Source organism: Lytechinus pictus, chromosome 10, assembly GCF_037042905.1.
Source record: "Lytechinus pictus isolate F3 Inbred chromosome 10, Lp3.0, whole genome shotgun sequence".
Classification (NCBI taxonomy): domain Eukaryota; kingdom Metazoa; phylum Echinodermata; class Echinoidea; order Temnopleuroida; family Toxopneustidae; genus Lytechinus; species Lytechinus pictus.
This window is the reverse complement of record NC_087254.1, coordinates 4,658,575-4,677,814: the sequence shown is the minus strand read 5'-3', so window position 1 is coordinate 4,677,814 and position 19,240 is coordinate 4,658,575. Positions and strand designations below refer to the sequence as shown.

General features: G+C 37.6%; 1 protein-coding gene across 1 annotated transcript; it reads left to right on the top strand.

The window, feature by feature from the left end:
- The first annotated feature begins 5,199 nt into the window (after positions 1-5,199).
- LOC129269635 (thiosulfate transporter TsuA-like) lies at positions 5,200-18,593 on the top strand. Its single transcript, XM_054907143.2, has 8 exons — positions 5,200-5,440; positions 6,217-6,271; positions 9,440-9,542; positions 10,224-10,347; positions 11,003-11,063; positions 13,359-13,528; positions 14,203-14,354; positions 15,620-18,593. The coding sequence occupies exons 1-8, from the start codon at positions 5,249-5,251 to the stop codon at positions 15,759-15,761; spliced, it is 999 nt and encodes a 332-aa protein (XP_054763118.2). The 5' UTR covers positions 5,200-5,248; the 3' UTR covers positions 15,762-18,593.
- Positions 18,594-19,240: the final 647 nt, after the last annotated feature.

The window sequence follows — 19,240 nt, the reverse complement described above, 5'->3', positions numbered from 1 at the left end:
CTCGTTGGTGGAAATTTCGAGCCACGTGACCCCTTAGGTATCTGGGAGCCCGTTGCAGAAAGACTTGCTATCAAACCTAACTCATTAAAAAACTTGACTTTTAACCAATGGGATGCACGGTTAGTGACTTGCAATTGATTTTTAGTTGTTTTTAAACGCAGCTCTTACTGAAACAGGCCCCTGGTCTAACATTATGCTATCGAAAACATTCTGTGAAAATATTCGATCCGAATAAAGAAATATCTATTTAGTCACGGGTTCTTGAACTCAGAATCCACCACGAGCTGATGGTGCCTCTGGCAAGGTTGTGCCCACCCTGTATATAGGACTAGAGATCAGGGGGAAAATACACGGGGGTTGGACAGGGCCCTGATGGAAACGATATTTTAACTGGGGTGCTGATGTAAATTTGACAAGCAACCCCCCCAAAAAAAGCAAAAAACCTGTCACTAAAAAATGAAGGTCAGTTTGGTCCCGAGTAATTTGACAAGCAAAAAATAAAAATAAAAGAAAGGCATTTTTGTGTTACATTTATCAATTTCTCACACCTACAAGAATTCAAGGGGGGGGGGGGCTGCCAGTGGAGAATAATACACGCAGCACCCCCTGGAAAATCTTAGGGGTGCTTCAGCACCCCCGCTTCACAGGGCCATGGTCTTGATAAACATGGAAAAGGGACATCTCATGAAAGGGGTAGGCCTGTTATTTGTTAAAATCGACGCTGATTTTGTTTTCTTCTCTATCCCTCTCAATATATCTCTCTCTCTTTAAAAAGATACTCAGACAAACAATCAATACGACAACAAAAATTTTCATGGAGTCTTATTGAGTGGGATTGAAAAGAAATATTCAATGCATACCAGTTTGGTATTTTGATCATCATAATGCACGCTAGTTTCAGATTCCGATTCATTTCGGTTTATTGTAAAAACCGTCAAACTTGCCGGATGACTGCTACAAACAAAAATCACGACGTAAACATGTTCATATTGTGATGAATGAAATGAAATGAATGAAAAATACTAATGGCGATTAATTCTTTAAAGGTGTATTTCACTTCCAAGGTATAATTTGTCATAGATGGAAACATATTGGACATGAACATTTGTTGAAAACATGACATAGTTTGATGCACATTTGACATGTGTTTCTTTTGATGTATAGATTTGCCAACACAGTTATGACTAAGATATTTGGAAAACAAACACATTACCCGTATATCCCTTGCTTTGAGAGGATTGTAAGGACGACCCGTAATATTGAGGCTCTCCATCTCTGTCAGAATTTTTTGATGGTACATAGCAGAGACTCGATCGACCCTTGTCTACCAACTCCACACCAGGAAGGGTATAGAAGAGGCCACTTTTTCTTTGTTCCTCCTGAAAAGAAATCAACCTTCATGCCAACCGTTGTGACTTTAATTTTGTAAATATGTTTCTGCCCTTAAAAAAATCATGTTAGGTGGCGATTAATCTAATATTTTCTTTTAGAGTTTGGTGTGAAATGAAATAATAATCTCCACGAAGGGGATATTCACTCTAAATTTCAAGCACTTAAAATAAATCCAGATCAGCTATGAGTTGTGACCAACCGAAAATTTGATTCATTGATGGTGTCCCACAGATATAGATTCAAATCTGTTCGATTTAAGTTTGAATCCACAATGTTTGAATATAAATCCAATGTTCGGCTTATTCATAGCAGATCCGAATCCCGTAACACAAGGGTTAGCGATTTATAGCTAATTTGAAAGAATAATTCTGATCGGTTCCAAGTCAGTCTACTGAGCAAAGTGCGCATGTAACGATGACCTTGATAGGTCATTTCATTTCGCGACTAATCGCTAATTTGAAAGAACAAATCTGATTGGTTCCTAGTCAGTCTACTGCACAAAACGTGCATGCAACAATGATTTTGATAGGACGGTCTTTTTTAACCGATTAATCGCTAACCTTTGTGTTATACGGGGTCCACGATTTATTTTGAATTCTTGAAATTAACAGTGCACCATTTGACATGTGGCAGATGGGATCATGGGGCCTGCAAGAGAATGAAGCGAGTGACTGACATAATAGTATGTGTTCTTGAATTGTGGGACTCGTCCCTGCAACACGCTACATAGGTTTTTTTTTCGTGTACACTGCAGAAACACCGGTGTTGATTTATTAACACCAGCCCGGTATTTATCGGAGAAAAACACCAGAAAAGTGCCGACACAACACCAGTTTAGAATCACATCAGTATTGGTTTAACACTGATTAGTGTTTTCTAAATGCCTATCTGGTGTTAGCCTAAAGCCCACGTGGTGCTGTTTCAACACCTCTGGTGTTTTACTGTATACATGGAAACACCAGGCTGGTGTTAAATTAACACCGGTATTTTCGCAGTGTATATATTTCAATAAACTATTAAGATACACCTCGAGCCTGTCCATGATAATCAATTTAACAACTTTAGTAGAATAAGAGAGATCGATGCTAACAATCTTAATAGATATTTCGAGGGGGCGTAGCGAGCGAGCGAGCGAGCGAGAAAAGGGAGGTATTCTGCATAATACGAATCTTGTCATTGATGATGCGCAACACGCCTATCTTTTAAGAATGATACATTAAATCTGCAAGCTTCATATAAAAATTAACCTACAAATAATGGCGCAAATATACTTTACGATGCTAATTATATGTAAAAAATATGATATGATATGATAATTATGCTACGTTCACAAGAAGAAAAAATGTCCCTGGTTAGTATAGTATACCTCTATGCTACATTCTATACAGAGAAATGTAACGCCCGTTTTGTTTTTGAAGGCGGTTCTATACCCTTTGTATGGTACAATGATAGATCAGATATTACAAGATAAACGGGCTTCCTGTGACCTTAAGTATACTTCTAGCTTTTCGATATCGATTTCATTCAAAAAGTAGGCCTAAGTGTTGATCCGACGCCCGGTGTAGGGTACTGATATTACAAGGGGGACATCATGCTCGTACAAAAAAGGTAAAAGAGCCGGGGTTGTCGTTCACAGTCGACGATGTACGCGCGTATATGTGAAAAGGGTGCATCAGGGGAAAAAATATAGATGCACAACAAAAAGAACCTAATCAAGTCGACAACTATATACACAAAACACATTCCATAAGCAACGTATACACCACAATCAAAACACTGCAGGAACTATGTTTTCTGCTATGGGATGAATTGCTGCATATTTTCGTTCATGGACTTTTTTTTTCTCCCACTCATCAATACGGTTAAGGTTATCTAATCCGTGTGGCCAGGCATTGGTCATTCGGATATCCGGTATGAAACATAGAACTGAGGAGAGATAATCTATCCTCCGCTGAGCTACGTCACCCGGGGAAGCGATACCAGCTAATGATGATACTGTTGCTTATTTGCACTCCATTTCTCAAGCTACGATCAAGTTTGTTCAAAGTGGTTTCCAACCTATATATTTGTTTGAAAAAAGAGGGATATCACAGAAGCAGAATGACGAATTAATTGACATTTTTTTTAAAGTAATATTTTATTTCTATCCAAAATCCAAAAGCATATGGTATAGTACAATCAACAAAACATTTTCATTTTTCATATCAAAAGAAATGCATCATTAATAATAGTTTAAACATAATAAACATGCAACAAAATTTAACTGAAGGTCCGAGAGAAGTTTAATTTGTCTCCAAAAAGATCATGTACGGTAGCCGCGCTAAACTCATAATAGTTATATCATGCAGCACTTAGTAACATTGTGGGCCTATTATTATTAATAATTTAATGCTCTATATAATTTCATGTGTCAAACTGCTTTTATTATTTTGGGTTGAAGACTCACTTTAGGCGCTATAAAGCATTATGGCATGTATAACATTTGTCGCTGAAATGTGTAGATCATAGTCCAGATTTTATGCAACCAACATTGCCGTTTTCATGAATTTGCCGTTTTCATGACTTGAAGATGAGAGTACTAGGCCCTAATGGAAATGAAATAAATACTCAACTGAATTGGAGTAATGGTTTTTTGTCTGTGCTGGTATATGCGGATTCTAAAAATAGTTCTGCAAGTTAATTTGGGTACCTCATCCGTAAGTCTCTATGACGGATTGAGACAATCCTATTAAAATCGAATTGAATAACAATTCTCGAGAAGTGGATGAAAGGAGGAGACCAGCATGACCAGTGGAGTGGGTTTACACACTTGATTGGTGACATTCTAATTCACTTCCCACCAAACCGTTACGATCGATATATTTATAACGGTTCTAAAAGCAAAGTCACGCTTGACATACTTCGGTTTTACAGTAGAATAAGACAAAAAGCAGTCTGACTAAAAATCTAATCCTACCGAGAATGACCCAAAACATGTAAATTGTGGCGTTTGTGTGTGACTGCATGCACCGTAAGCATGATAAGGATTTCTAGTTTTAATCCGGCGTACACATATCGCCGGCGAGGGGCGAGGCTGTGTGACCGTCATCATAATGGATGCAGTAGAAGTCTAGTTCTTAGTTCAACAACATGAATGGTCTTGTTATACGAAGACATCATCAATATACAAGCTCAGTGGTGACGCGGAATTGAGCGAAGATAATTATATATAATGCCGATATATGCCCCGACCGCCCGTGGACTGATTTTTTAAAGCCAACTTTTTATTTCGTGGTCCCTCAAGGCGCCATTCTGGTTCCGCAAACTTTTAACGCATAGACGATCGATGAAGATCTTGACTGTCAGTAAGATGTTCTCATACTATCTCTCATGTCATTCGTACATCCAAGGCAATGATAAAATAACAATAATGATGATAATGACCTTTTTACCAAGGGTATAGCTACTTCAGTTCTTATGAACTGTTTTCTCAAACATGCCCTGCATAACAAAGTATTATAAACCTTCTCCATTCTTGAATGTCGAATGCCTGGCCAGAATGTATGCAGAAAGTCCCACTTTTAAAAGTATTTGCTATGATTCGGCCGACGATCGAATCCAGGGCCTCCCGTTCATGAGGGGGCGCTCTACGACTGAGCATCGCGTCTATAATTGTGATTGTAAACTTATTGATTTGAAAGAGGAAGAAAATAAAATATTATAAAAAAAAAACATGATAAATAATTATTTTTAAGAATATTGTACACGTCGTGAATATATCAGTATCGTTTTTCCTACTCTATTTCACTTATCTCATTTTGAAACAGTTTTTGAAACGGCTACCATCCGAGGGCAGTTCATCTACCAGCGATGGATAATGATGAAGATGTTCCTGTCTGCTGCTGCGACCAGTTGCTTCTGCCTCGCCCTTCTCTCCGTCATCCCTGCCACAAAGAACGTCTTCGAGTCCTCAAGAACGGCCTACGTCGCCGGCCTCACGCAGAAGGGGATAATTTCCGTGACAATCGGTGGTGCCATACTCGGCGCCGCGATGGTGCTCTCCGGTTCGGTAAGAACTGCTCGGGTGGCCAATCCTTTTCTCTAATTATTTTTAATACCTCCTTTCGTTTATTTTCTTCCTTGCCTGTTTCCTTTAATTTCTCTTTATTCCTATAAGTTCTTTCCCCTTTTACTTGTTTTCCATTTCTTCTTGAAACTCTTCTGTCTCGTTCCATCGTTGTCCTTTCCTTTCCTTTCCTTTTTGTTTCTTCCTTGTATCTTTTTTTACCTATCTTCCTAACCTTCTTTCTTTCTTTCCTTCCTTTCTTTCTTTCTTTCTTTCTTTCTTTCTTTCTTTCTTTCTTTCTTTCTTTCTTTCTTTCTTTCTTTCTTTCTTTCTTTCTTTCTTTCTTTCTTTCTTTCTTTCTTTCCTTTTGTTTTGTCCCGCTTACATTCTCTTACCCCTTTTAATTCTTATTTTGTCATTCTTTGTTCTTTTTTCACTTTTATCCCTTTTTTCATTATCTGGCTTCAAGTGTTTTTTTGTGTAACCCATTGTCCTATAAACATAATACTTTTTTTTCACAATGCCATGTCCAAGTAATACAAGTAAATATCGAATAAAGAGCCGATTTCAGTGACAGATTCTTTTCTTTATCACAACAAGGACTCAATTTTTTGAAGACCAATGCCCTAACCATAGTAATTTCTTTCAAATTGCCCGGCGCCAAATGAATTATGAAAAAAAAAGAATAAATTTCAGTGACATGGTCTCCTGTTTTTACAGACTAAATAGTATTATGTAGACCACGTACGTCTCTAACCAGAATGTACTTTCTTTCACAGTGTCCAGGAATGGTGTTGGTCCAAATTGGAGCATGGCTATCTAATGGAGGAGGAGGTGAGTTGTTTAAGCGTGCCAACACTTACAGAGCGCGCGAAGCGCGCTCCCTAGGGGGTAGATGCAGAGAGGGGGGGGGGGTTCCCCTACCGCGCGAAGCGCGAAGCTTTCGGTGTTTCATAAATTAAAATGAAAATGAGCCGTCTCTCTTGTCTCTAGTAACTATATCAGCTCCAATTCAGTTGACTATATTGTGATTTTGAACCTTGTTTTCAAAAGTGATTGTGAACGCACAAAAAGGGGATAAAATGGAGGAAATTAAAATAATATTAACCCCGCGCGAAGCGCGGAAGCTAAAGCGTTTAATCATTTTTTTTTTCAAAGAAAAGGGTCCCGAGAAAAGGGTATTCTCTAGGTTATATTGAATACTTCCCTTGGAAAGATCAGATTTGATTACAAACAATTTAACTCGCAAAACAGAGGAGAAGAAGGATATATGCCGGGAGGAAGATATTCCTCCCCGCGCAGAGCAATGAAACTCTGAAATTTCAGGAAAGGATTCATGTCTTTTAGTGCTATTGGTGTACTGAGTCACTAATTTTGAAGGAGCTAGGTATGGCAGATCGGATAAAATGTATTACAAAGTTGTGAACGAGCGAAGCGAGCAAGCAAAATTTTCCACTTTTTTATTAAAATATCAAATTTTGTGATAGATTTTGACATAATATTCAGAAAATAAATCATATTTCACTTTCTATCTTTCCTTTTATTTCCTTTCCACTTTTTTCTTTATTCATTTTTTATTGGGGGAGCGCCCCGAGCCCCCACCCATCTGTACGCCACTGTTCAAAGGCACCATAACCTTTGTAGCACACAATGAAAGGATTTGAAGAAAAAAAATCACGCTTTCCCATACTTCGGTTGGAATTTTTTTGTTTTTGCTTAAAAAAGGAATATTCAAAGCAAAAAGAGAATATATTAAAAAGAAACAACAACAGAACAATTCAAGCAAATAAACAGATTTGAAAATGAATTTTGACCACATAATTCGAAAATTATGGCAAAGATAATGAAAAGCTAAAGAGGAAGTCTTCTGATTTGCAAGAAGTCCGATCATCATATTTATCATTTTATGCATTTTGGCGCAAGCCTCCTTTTTAACCCCAGACAAAAACATTCCGTGCTCGCTCAAGCATGAACGAAACTAAATTCTTTTAATGACATTTGAAAGATAAGACTTCAGAGCGCCTATTAACACCAAAATATAGACATCATAATTTGAAACAAAAATTGCATAGACTTTTCAATTCTGTCCCGTTTTTTTTTATACGAAACAAAAAAACTATACACTTTTGAAATTGCTGCCAAATAAAAAACGTAGCACTTTGGGGGAAAAGACTTACATATATGGAAAGCCAATAAAGTCAACTTTCAAATGACACCAAAGAGTTGGAAAACTATTCATGCTTGAGCGAGCACTGCCCACTGAAACAAAAGGTATGGCAATTAGGGTGGGCCGGAATTAGCCTTCCAATTTATGTCAGTTTTTGAGAGGCAAATCCTTTCGAACTTGCAAAGTTAAGGGCGTTGTGATAAATTAATGATCAACCGTGACCAGTTTTGGTTGCATAAGCAAATTTTATGAATTATTAAATTGAACTGTAATGCATGAGTGAACACAAATTACACTTTTTTGGCAGCATTTCAACTTTATCATGTGGATCTCAGCAATGTGTTCATGGGAGTCGGGAGAATAGGGGGTGAGATAGGACTTAAGTGGGAGAAGTAGGTGGATGGAATAAGGGTCAACAGAACATTCAGCCCTCGCCCCCTCCCTCTTTCCCGCCCTTCCCTCCTGTTGAGAGACTGATGGCTATTGTCATGTGCGCGTGAAGTCCAGAGCATAATGTTGATTTAATTATTAATTCTGAATTGGGGCATCAACTTTTTCCTATCAATCATTAATTAATCAACATTTTTTTCAAAAAATTAACTCATTCAATGTGCAATGTGATCAAACATTCAGTTTTTTCAATAAATTATTTCATTAATCATCATAATCATTAAATTTCTTGGTAATCATTCAATAAAAAAAAACTGGCCATCAGCCACCGATTACTTGGCAGTTAAATTTTGAATAGGCTACAATCCAGGAAGTGAGGCAGAGAGAGAGGGGGGGGGGGGGGGCTGGGGAATGGAGGTGGAGAGGGGAGGGTACATATGACTTTTAATTTGTAAAAGGACAAAAAGAAGAGGAATACCCTTTTAACCAAGTCTTAACGTAACTCTTGCTTGTAACAGGTACCATCACATTACTCTGACTCTCACGAACACACTTCTGAGGTCCACAAGATGAATATGCATGCTACACTAAAATAACAATTCCTGTTCACTCATGCATTTACTTATTTCACTCATTAATTTACCTTATCAAGTTCCAAAGGACTAACCACTAAAAAAAACTGTAAGGCTAATTCCTGCCAAGTCTAGACGAGCTTAGTTTCTCAGGAGGAGAGAAGTGGGGGGGGGGGGGGGTTGAGATGAAGAGAGGGGTTACTAAATGTTCTGTTGACCTTTATCCCATCAACGTACTTCACCTACCTAAGTCATATTACCCCCTCTTCTCCTGACTGTCATGAACACGTTGAGATTCACATGATAAAGACAAAATGCTGCACTAAAAATTGCAATTCATGATCACTCATGCATTAAATTTCAATTTAATAACGCATTAAATTTTCACAAACACCAAACTAATCACAACTGATCTCTAATTCACCAAATAACCGTCAACTTTGTAAGTACCAAACAAAAAACCTGAAAGAAATTGGAAGGCTAATTCCGGCCCACCCTAATTTTCATACCCCTTGTTTCAGTGGGCAGTGCTCGCTCAAGCATGAATAGTTTTCCAACTTTTTGGTGTCATTTGAAAGTTGACTTTATTGGCTTTCCATATATGTAAGTCTTTTCCCCCAAAGTGCTACGTTTTTTATTTGGCAGCCATTTCAAAAGTGTATAGTTTTTTTTGGGACGCACTGTAGAGTGAATGGGTATGTTTTCTCAAAGTTTCACAATTAGGCATAATTTCAAAAGTTGCCCTTGGTTGGAAGTATGCGAGTATTGCCAGACATAGCAGCATGTACGTTTGCTGGCTACCAAGAATTATGTTAGGTATTCTTTATAACCCCTTAAAATTTATTAAGCATGTTATTAATGTTTTCCCTGCAGCAATGACATTCTTTGGGTGCATGGTAGGTGTATTCCTTTACGCCTTAGTGGAACCATTGACGACGAAGATGATGTCACCGACGAAGCCATATGACAAATATCTGTAAGTTTTTATTTCGCACTCTTTACATGCTAATTTCATGATTTGTTTGTTTAGGCAAAAACAAAGATAACTTTGTTTCCCGAAACCTTACCAACCCTAGTAAAATATATGCTTACTTTTTATTTATATTCAAATTTTACCTCCATAATAATCATGTACCCACAAACCCTAATTTTCATCATTTTCTCTATAATTTTTTTATACAAAACAAATTTGATTGAAACTGGCGAATGGTACTATAAAACATTGTCCATAACCTGAGCACAGGATATTCATGCCTATACCGATCCATTGAAAAAAAAAGACCTTGGGGGAAAATTAGTGTATCTAATTTTCCCCTCCGCTACGACAAACAATTTTTAAGGCCTTGTCCATGGATATAATAATGGTTTACCAAACGCATTTCGTTACATTTCAATGGAAACACAGCCATGTTCAATTTTTTAATGTCAGCTCATCCTCTAATTCATGCTCTTACAATTCGTTTTATGCATAAAACGACGACTCACCAACTGGTTAAAGGTGATGTACTCAAGCTCGAAAAGCAAATTTTGTTCATTTTTTAAAACCGTAGTTGTCTTAGAGGCAGCGAAATCTAAAATACATCATTGTAAATGTAGTTTATATTCTAGGATTGATAAGAATAACTTTCCTGACATGTTTTTGTTTAAATCCCTTCAGAGCCGACAGCTACACCGAAAAGTGGAAGGTACCGTTTTTTGCTATGGCTCTTATCGGTGGGGTCATGATGGGCGCGGTCGTCGTAACCATTGAAGTATTAGTACCCTGGAAAACAGACCTTGCAGTGAGTAGCCATTTTGAGAGAAACGTTTCTAAAGGGAACTTAGTGGCCAGGACCCCCTACGAAATATTATTTAGAATATAGTGATAATATGGATGCCTAAGTACCCCATGATGATAATAATCGTATTTTTTTGAGAAATGTCACACGGAGAATATAGAATAAAAAATTTCGTGTTCACCCCCAAAATATTCTTTAAAGAAGAGGAAGAAGAAAAAAAATGTGGCAATATTTCTTCTTAGTGAAAAATTACCCTCTTGCTTATCATGTATGTATGCATTTATCTTTTTCTTGTTGAAGGGGGGGGGGGGGGTTCGACTTTAAGAATAGTTTAAGATAATACATTTGTTTGTCATATTTCCATTAGCCCTTGAATTGCAAGTTATTTGACTTTTGGTTTTATTCCATGAAAAGTTCGTTATATGAAATCATTGTATTTTATTCTAGAAAGCAGAGCCAATGGCTTCATCTGGTCGCTATCTTTAAACTTTACCGTCGTAACCATATGAATATATTGAAAAACGTATTTATGACATTCAAGTAAATGAACATTAATGTATACTAAAAATAATGACCATGATGTCATTTATATGACATCATAAACGAATCGACTTACTTATTTATAGATTATTGTATTTTTTCTATTTGTTTGTAACAGAACCCAAATGTAAAAGGCTCGTGGTTTTTTGAAACGTTAGCCTGGCCGCCGTATGTATCTGGTAAGTAATGGATTTTTACGTAAAGTTCAATAATGATAAGCTTTTGCATAATGTGTGCAAATATTCTGTATTCTCAACTACAGAAAATGCGTGTATATAATAAGTGGACACTCGACAAAATACTTGATCTTTTTTCAAACAAGAAAGCATATCATAACTTTACATCAATTTTGGATGTGCTTTATCATGTATCCAAAGAATATACACCCATTTAATAAAGGTTGCACATTTCCTTTGTATAATTCATTACATAAATCATTAAAAAAAGTAATAAAGGGTGTAGTTTTCTCACGGTGTAGGGGATAAAGTAGACCAGATCCTTCTTTGGAGAATGAAAGGTCAAAGGAAATGACTTCTGTCTCATATGCCTCCGGCTTTACGCAACACCATCCCTCAGGGTTACGTTTTATCACCCTTGCTATTCAGATACACCATTTTTTTTTTCTTGTCACAACGGTTGCATGCATGAGAAGATAAAATGCCACACTATAGCTTTGAGATACATATCTATCAGTGTTGTGGTCAAAGCTCAAACCTCCAAGGCCCTCTCAAGGCCAAGGCTTGAATGTTCAAGGCCAAGGCCATGACAAATTAGGCCTTAAGGCGCCTTAAGGCCAAGGCCGAGCATCAAGGCACTACAACACTGATATCTATACTACAGAGGTTTGATGATGAGTAAATCAAGACGGGGGCATTAAAAATTGCAAGAATTTGAATCAAGAAATAAAAAATAAACTCACCAGAATCTGAGTGCTTGATGAACAAATGCTGACAATTCCTCAAATCGTCAAATAGGAGTCCAATTGTATCATGTCATGTTCAAATCAGTTTCGGAGCCTGATATGGCACGATGCCCGCTTACTGAAGTGTGAAATATTTACAAATGAAGAATATGGAAGTCAGGCTGCGCTGCAAAGACGGCACATAGCAGTGCCCTCGAGTGTTCTTCCAAATTATATTCTATAATTCCACTTGGATAACACAGCCATGGATATTTGTTGGTGCAAATGAAAGAGATGTATGAAAACTGGTTTTCCTCATAATTAAAAATATCACTGAAGAATAATCAACGTGTAAGCGTCCACAATGTTGAAGGAAAAACAGGTGAAGACTTCCTCGAGACGTATGGTATGTTTGTTTAATAGTGAGGAACGCATCTATAGGAACAGTAGCAGAAGAAATTCCTTTGCTGTATTAAAGTATATGAATGAATTCGGGGCTGCTACTTACACAGAACAAAGGCATTAAATTGGGGATCACCTGTTCTGCACTGGGCGTAATTGAAAAAAAAGAAGTGATAATCAAGTTCTGATTTAAGACGTCGGATGATGAAAAACATGCAGATGGATGCTACAATTCCATGGACAACTTTCACATACCATAACACCAGAAACATTTTGCCCGTTTTAAGAATGAACTTTGAAATGCTTGATGATGGACCAGAATATCATCCTTAACCGCCTTAACATAATATGAGGCCCGTTTCATAATAAGTTACAAATATGGTAATTTTGCCAAGTTATAGCTACCACACAAACCTTGATTGTAATTGGCTGCTGAAGTCAATGGCGACAATAATCAATTTATGACTAATCGCCACTCAAACCAACCGAGGAAGAAGAAAAGCTGAGCTTTGTTACCATGGTAATTGCCATAATGACAAAGTTACTCATTTTTAAACAGGCCCCTGATGGATAAGGAACCCTTCCTTTCTCCCTTCATCCTTTTATATTTTTTATATATATCGTTCAGTTTTAATGAAGGAAAGCATATGTGTCAGACTTTCATTACGTTATTTCGTTTCTTTAACATATTATTTTGCGAATTACGTGTACGGAAACATCTTTTTTTAAAGCATACAATACGTCATTTGTACCATATACCAACATGAACATTGCATGTCTATATGAAAATTTTATATCCCCATTGTACTTGTATTTTTGTTTGGAATAATTGCGTATTTTATTTATTTATTTCATTATTTACATTTATTCATTTATTTATTTAATTTATTTCATTCATTTTTTTTTTTTTTTTTTTTGGGGGGGGGGGCTTTTTATATTGCAGAATTGTTTTTATACCTATCTTTCTTTCACTTTTTAAGCATTAAGGAATAAGATCCATGCACTCATTCGTTTTTGGATATCAATCTCATCCTGTGGCCTTCCCCAACAAACGTCATAAAACTCGAACATCTTGTGAACACATATTTAAGATGTTTCAAATAAACACAAAATATATGGAGCTGAAACAACTTAACGTAACTTATCATGATTTGAAATCTTTTCTTTTTAGGAATATTGATCGGGTGCCTTCAGATCCCACTCGTATTGTTAATGAGTGATACCATAGGAGGGAGCAGTAGTTACTGTACCTTAGGGGCACAGGCTCTCGTCACCAAACGGATGGAATTGTGGTCCCCCTACCTCGCGAAATTCAAGAGAGGTGCCGAAAACTGGTGGCAGGTGAGTCAGTTGGTGATGGTGATGATTTTTTTTGCCTGATTAATAAGAAAGCATTAAAGCAACCAGAGGACCGACGGCTTAAGGTACTTTTGAGGGACCTGGTAATGAGGATAAATGCCTTACCGTGACCAAACATGCCAAAAGACACTCGTACATCAAGTGGGAATCGAACCCGGGTCATCGGAATCCGAAACCCCGCTCTACCGACTGAGCTATCGCGCATCCTCATCGAGTCGTTACTATTTAGGCCTAATCAGTATTCATTACTTTACTTTTTGAATTGATAAATACATCGTTATTCTGATAGGAAAATTATGAGAAAATATATTCATTTAGAAAGAAAACAATGTAATGATTTTTTTTCAAACATGGCAGGCGCTAGATGAAAACAATATTGTACTAGGCGTACTAATCAAGATGGGGAGGGGTGGGGCATAATAATTATACAAACAAAACTAGCGCGTTGTCCACTTTTTTATCCCAGTAATACATGAAATTAATGATTTGATTGCCCTTTCAGAAGTTAACCACTTGAGCTTTGGTTAGTGTCGCACATTTTCAAACAAATGAAAAAATACGAGTGTCACACACAGTGCCTAAGATCATGGATTGGTTTAACCCTACCATATTTTGCAACAATTACTCATGTAGGCCCTATATTATTTTGTTTGCAGGTGTTTTATGTGACAGGGGCGATAGCTGGTGCTTGTATCTCCGCCGCGGCTTCGGGTAGCTTGGGCAGCACGCCCGGTGTCAGTCTGGCGTCATCGTTCCTAGGAGGAGTTCTGCTCATCTTTGGGGCTAGGCTCGCAGGAGGCTGCACTAGGTAAGATATTGTGATTCCGCTGATTGCCGCAGTCACACCGAACAAGCTAATCCCAAATCGATCGATGGTCTGTCATTGGTGAACAATGTTATAGCTTTTGTCGGTCTGGATGGATTTCGCGGGTGTGACGGTAACATCACTGATCCTGGAAAGGGTGTCGATTCGACGGTTTATTTCCAATTCGTCTATAATGCCAATTCATCCAATTGCCAACTCGTCTACTATCATTTGGTCTACCATCAATCCGTCCACTCACCACATGGTCTACTTCCATTTGGTCTAATCCCATTGCGTCTAATAATCAGTTGGTCCAATAGCCATTTAGTCCATATACCATTTGGTCTAATTGGATTGAATGATAAATTGTGCAAAATGAAGGAAACTGAAATGGATATTAGACCAACTGGTTATGAGACGAAATGGTCATATACGAATTGGTGATTAGACGAAGTGATGATTGGACCAGATGGTTAATGTACTAAATGGTTGTTAGACGAAATACTGATGGACGGCATGGCATTAGACTAAATGAAAGTAGACCATGTGGTGAGTGGACGAGTTGGCAGTAGACGGATTGGCAATTTTTCGATTCGACATCCCCTGCACAATATTTGCGATTGTCCTATAATATTGCAACATAATGATATACCATGAAATCGGGAAATTAAGGTCGCGGGTTGGCGATATAAATTGTGTTGTATAATCGGACGTAGAGTGAAGATGAATACCGCTTTGTAAAATAGGATTTTTTTTCCATCCTAAGCAATTTCAATAATATTTCCTCATTTAGTATTTATCAAAATTAAATCATGGAACGTAAGAAGTAAAAATCAAATTATGAACAGGAAAAGAATAAATTCACATTTATTCACATTATTGAATTTTATATTCTACAATACTGTAAAACGCGGTTTAAAATCATAGGAACGTTATTTTAGTCCGTCACTCCAACAACTATTGTTTAGACTTTCAAATAATTGTCTAAAATTTTTGAACAACCTCTTTAAGAGCTTAAACACGTAATCACAAAGTTTAAACAATATTCATTAGGGTGACGGGCTTAAACAATGAGCTGATAATTTTAAACAGCGTTTTAGAGGTAACCCATGAATGTACATGTGTCCCACTTGAAGCAATATAGAGTCTCAGTTGAGCCCTCAAAGTGACCTGAACTATCGCCCCCAACCCTCAAAAGAAGCTTACTGATGTGCTCGTATAGTAGGCTTACTCTTACCTTGCCATATTTATCGCTTTTTTTCACCCAGCGGACACGGACTATCTGGCATGGGGGTTCTTTCAGTACTGTCCTTTGTCACCGTCGCCGCCATGTTTGCGGGGGGCACAGCCTTTGCCTTCATTTTTTGGGCCGTCAGTAACGCAAGCAAGTTGGATTACTACACTTTCTAAAGCAACAAGATTTTCCCAACAAGACCATGAAGACCCAGCCAAAGGACACATTGGTGAAGACATCATCATTCGTTTTCCTTCTAGAGAAACAAAGTTGTCCCAACAAAACCCAGGCACGGGACGCCCTTGTGAAGACATCATCATCCATTCTTGGTCTGAAGCAACAACATTGTCACAAGTCCATGAATACCCAGACCCAGGACGCCCTGGTGAAGACAAAATTACCCATTCTGCTTCTAAAGAAACAAGATTTGTCCCAAATAAAACCCAGGCACCAGCCGCCCAGGTGAAGACATCATTATCCACTCTGCTTCTAAAGCAACAAGATTGTCCCAACAAGTCAATGAAGACCCAGGCCCAGGACGCCCTGGTGAAGATATCATCATCCATTCTGCTTATAGAGAAACAAGATTGTCCCAACAAAACCCAGGTACCAGCCGCCTTGGTGAAGACATCATATCCACTCTGCTTCTAGAGAAACAAGAGTGTCCCAACAGACACCAGACGCCCTGGTGAAGAAAATCTTCACCCATTCTGCGTCTAAAGCAACAGAGTTGCCCCAACAATGAAGAACCAGGTACCAGACGCCCTGGTGAAGATTTCATCATCTATCTGCTTCCGACATAATCTGAATCCGTTTATCGTCGGCCTCATGCCCAATTTTGTTGGTTGTTAATATTTACATCATCATGTACATCTCGACATGCTTTTATTTAATAGTGTCCCTCATTAGTCAAAAAGCTATATTTATTAAGATATTTATGAAGTCCCCCCTAACACGTATCCCTGATTTCCATTTGCCACTGGGCCTTAAACGGGGCGGCATCAGATACAATACGCTACAACTGATATTTTGGCACATTATGCATCGCGCCTTCTCCACATTTCTTTATGTCAAAAGGTCATTATTGTATGCGCATGCGCACACTGACCCTTTTGGCATGAGGCATATCTCATACATTAATCATACATATATACGCTTCGGCTACGGCCCTACTCGGCATAAATGCGAGTCATTTTTACATGATTTTTTTATTGAATATAAAACTAAATATCTTGATCTTTCATCAAAATATTCAATATAGTAGGCCTATTGTGTGAGACACAGTCAATAAACTTATTTGTCGAGATTGAGTTTACAAACGAAGAAACGCGCACAATCTTTCCAATAATAAGAAAGTGAAAACTTTAAAGCCATTTATCTTCGTATGCAAAAAGCAACAACTAACAAAAAAAGGCTAAGGCCCTTTTGGCATAAGACCGACGATATTTGATGTTCAGTATTATTATACATACAACGGGTCTTGTGGTCTAGTGGTTAGAGCATTGGACTCGTAAATCCCAAGGTTGTCAGTTCGAATCCCCCTCTACCATTGTCTCCTGTGTCCACTTTGATAATAAGTCCCGCCAAGAGTAATTTTGTCGTCTACTATGATCAGCCACTCCCGACAGCCACTATACATGATAACTTAGACGTAAAATATGTTATAATTATGTAATTGGTTATATACCAGCTTGGTGTTTACCTGCAAAACGATTTCCTGCCGATCCCTATATACGGGCGTTGCTATAAACAGAACCAGAATACTTAGGAGAGCTGGTTTGGTCAGGTCTTCCAGATGAAAGATTTAGTCTGGATGATCGGTGCAAAAATTAGCAAGAATTGTTCAAATTATGGTACAAGCATGAAATTTGGCTGACAGGTAGAGTAAATAGTGCTGAACATTTTTAGCAGGGGGTGCCAACCTGATCTCTCCTCGTATAGCAACAGTTGCTAGGTAACATATTTACCGTAGCAACCACCATTTTGGGGTGTTATCTACATTTAAAAAACTATATTTTGACTTCGAACTGCCAATTTTACAATCACATATCAAGCAACGTTCCAACCATATACAGGAACAGTTGCTAAGCAACACATTTTCCATAGCAACTATAGAAAATATTACTAAATACAACATCTGGTCATAATTTTTTAATGGAAATGGTAAAATAATTGGTCAAAGTATGAAACCTTGGAGTAAACAATATCTCATTGACCTGAAAAATAAATAGTCCAAATAATATAATATCTGCATAATAATAATAGTTTTTAGGTAAAACAAACATAATTTTGATATGCATGATTTGATTATTTTGATTTTTTCTTCATATTATTTATTCATACATGACACAGCTAACACACCGACAAAAATCATCACTGGATCATTGAATGTGCTTACTATTTAATGATTATATAGGATCTCGCCTGTTATGAAAATGAGAAAGGGTATTGTAGTGCATGAACTTTTAGGACAAAGGGAAGCAGAAATTTGATAGGTATGAACTAATCGCTCCCAAAGGACAATGCATAATTGGGAAGCAATGGCGATTAATGCCCACACACTTAATTGTCGGTAAAGTTTTGATATTTTTGACTAACTTGAAGAGCATGTACAGTAGACCTGAAACGGCCTCAAGCATTGACTGTATGTTCACTGTATAGCATGTACAGTAGACATGAAACAGCCTCAAACATCATTGACTGTATGTGTACTGTGCATAGCATGCACAGTAGACCTGAAACTGCATCAAGCAGCATTGACTGTATGTTCACTGTATAGCATGTACAGTAGACCTGAAACAGCCTCAAGCATCATTGACTGTATGTGCACTGTACATAGCATGCACAGTAGACCTGAAACAGCCCCAAGCAGCATTGAATGTATGTTCACTGTATAGCATGGACAGCAGACCTGAAACAGCTTCAATCATCGACTGCATATACATGTACCACTTGTGAATACGTCACGAAGCAGTACATTAAAATACAACAACACATTTTAATAGAAATGGTTATCTCTGTAATTGACACTAATCATTAACGTCGCATCCTATCATGAAGATGAAGCGGTAATATGCAAGATATTGTATGTTGTACCAAGACATCAAAAAGTATGGCTGGAAAATGGAAAGCAATTTTAAGGTGATGGTACAGAGCTTTCTAACCAGCTTCAAATGACTTCTTTCATCATTCTTGCCCATTATATTTCAGCATCTTTAAACAAAACAAAAAAAACCCCCAATGATTCTAATCCCAAGTTTAGAAGCAATTGCCACTGTATGTATTTCCATTATTTTATCATAATTCTGGGCACTTGAGTCATAATTTACATGATATTTTGCAACAGTTTCTAGATGAAGGAAAATAAATAAATAATTTTTACACTGTAAGTTTCCAATAGCTTGGGACTTTGGGTAGAATTCTAGCGAATTAATCGAACATACATTTTATGTGTCGCACATGCCTTCTCAGAGTAGGGCATATATTTAGTCAAAAAAATAAGTTAAGACTGTCTGGGTTAATCATAAGTGCGGAAAAGCAAGGCCACTGTGAAACATGCAGTATGCTCGACAAAGAATAGCAGATGCAACAGAGGAATATATCAAGAAAGTTACAGTCATCATCCTCTTCGGTCGGACAATTACTTGTTCATCAA

Coding starts and splice junctions, on each gene's coding strand:
- LOC129269635 (XM_054907143.2), top strand. CDS start 5,249: ATGATGAAGATGTTCCTGTCTGCTGCTGCGACCAGTTGCTTCTGCCTC. Junction 10,348..11,002: donor CCTGGAAAACAGACCTTGCA/GTGAGTAGCCAT, acceptor TGTTTGTAACAG/AACCCAAATGTAAAAGGCTC. Junction 11,064..13,358: donor CTGGCCGCCGTATGTATCTG/GTAAGTAATGGA, acceptor TTTTCTTTTTAG/GAATATTGATCGGGTGCCTT.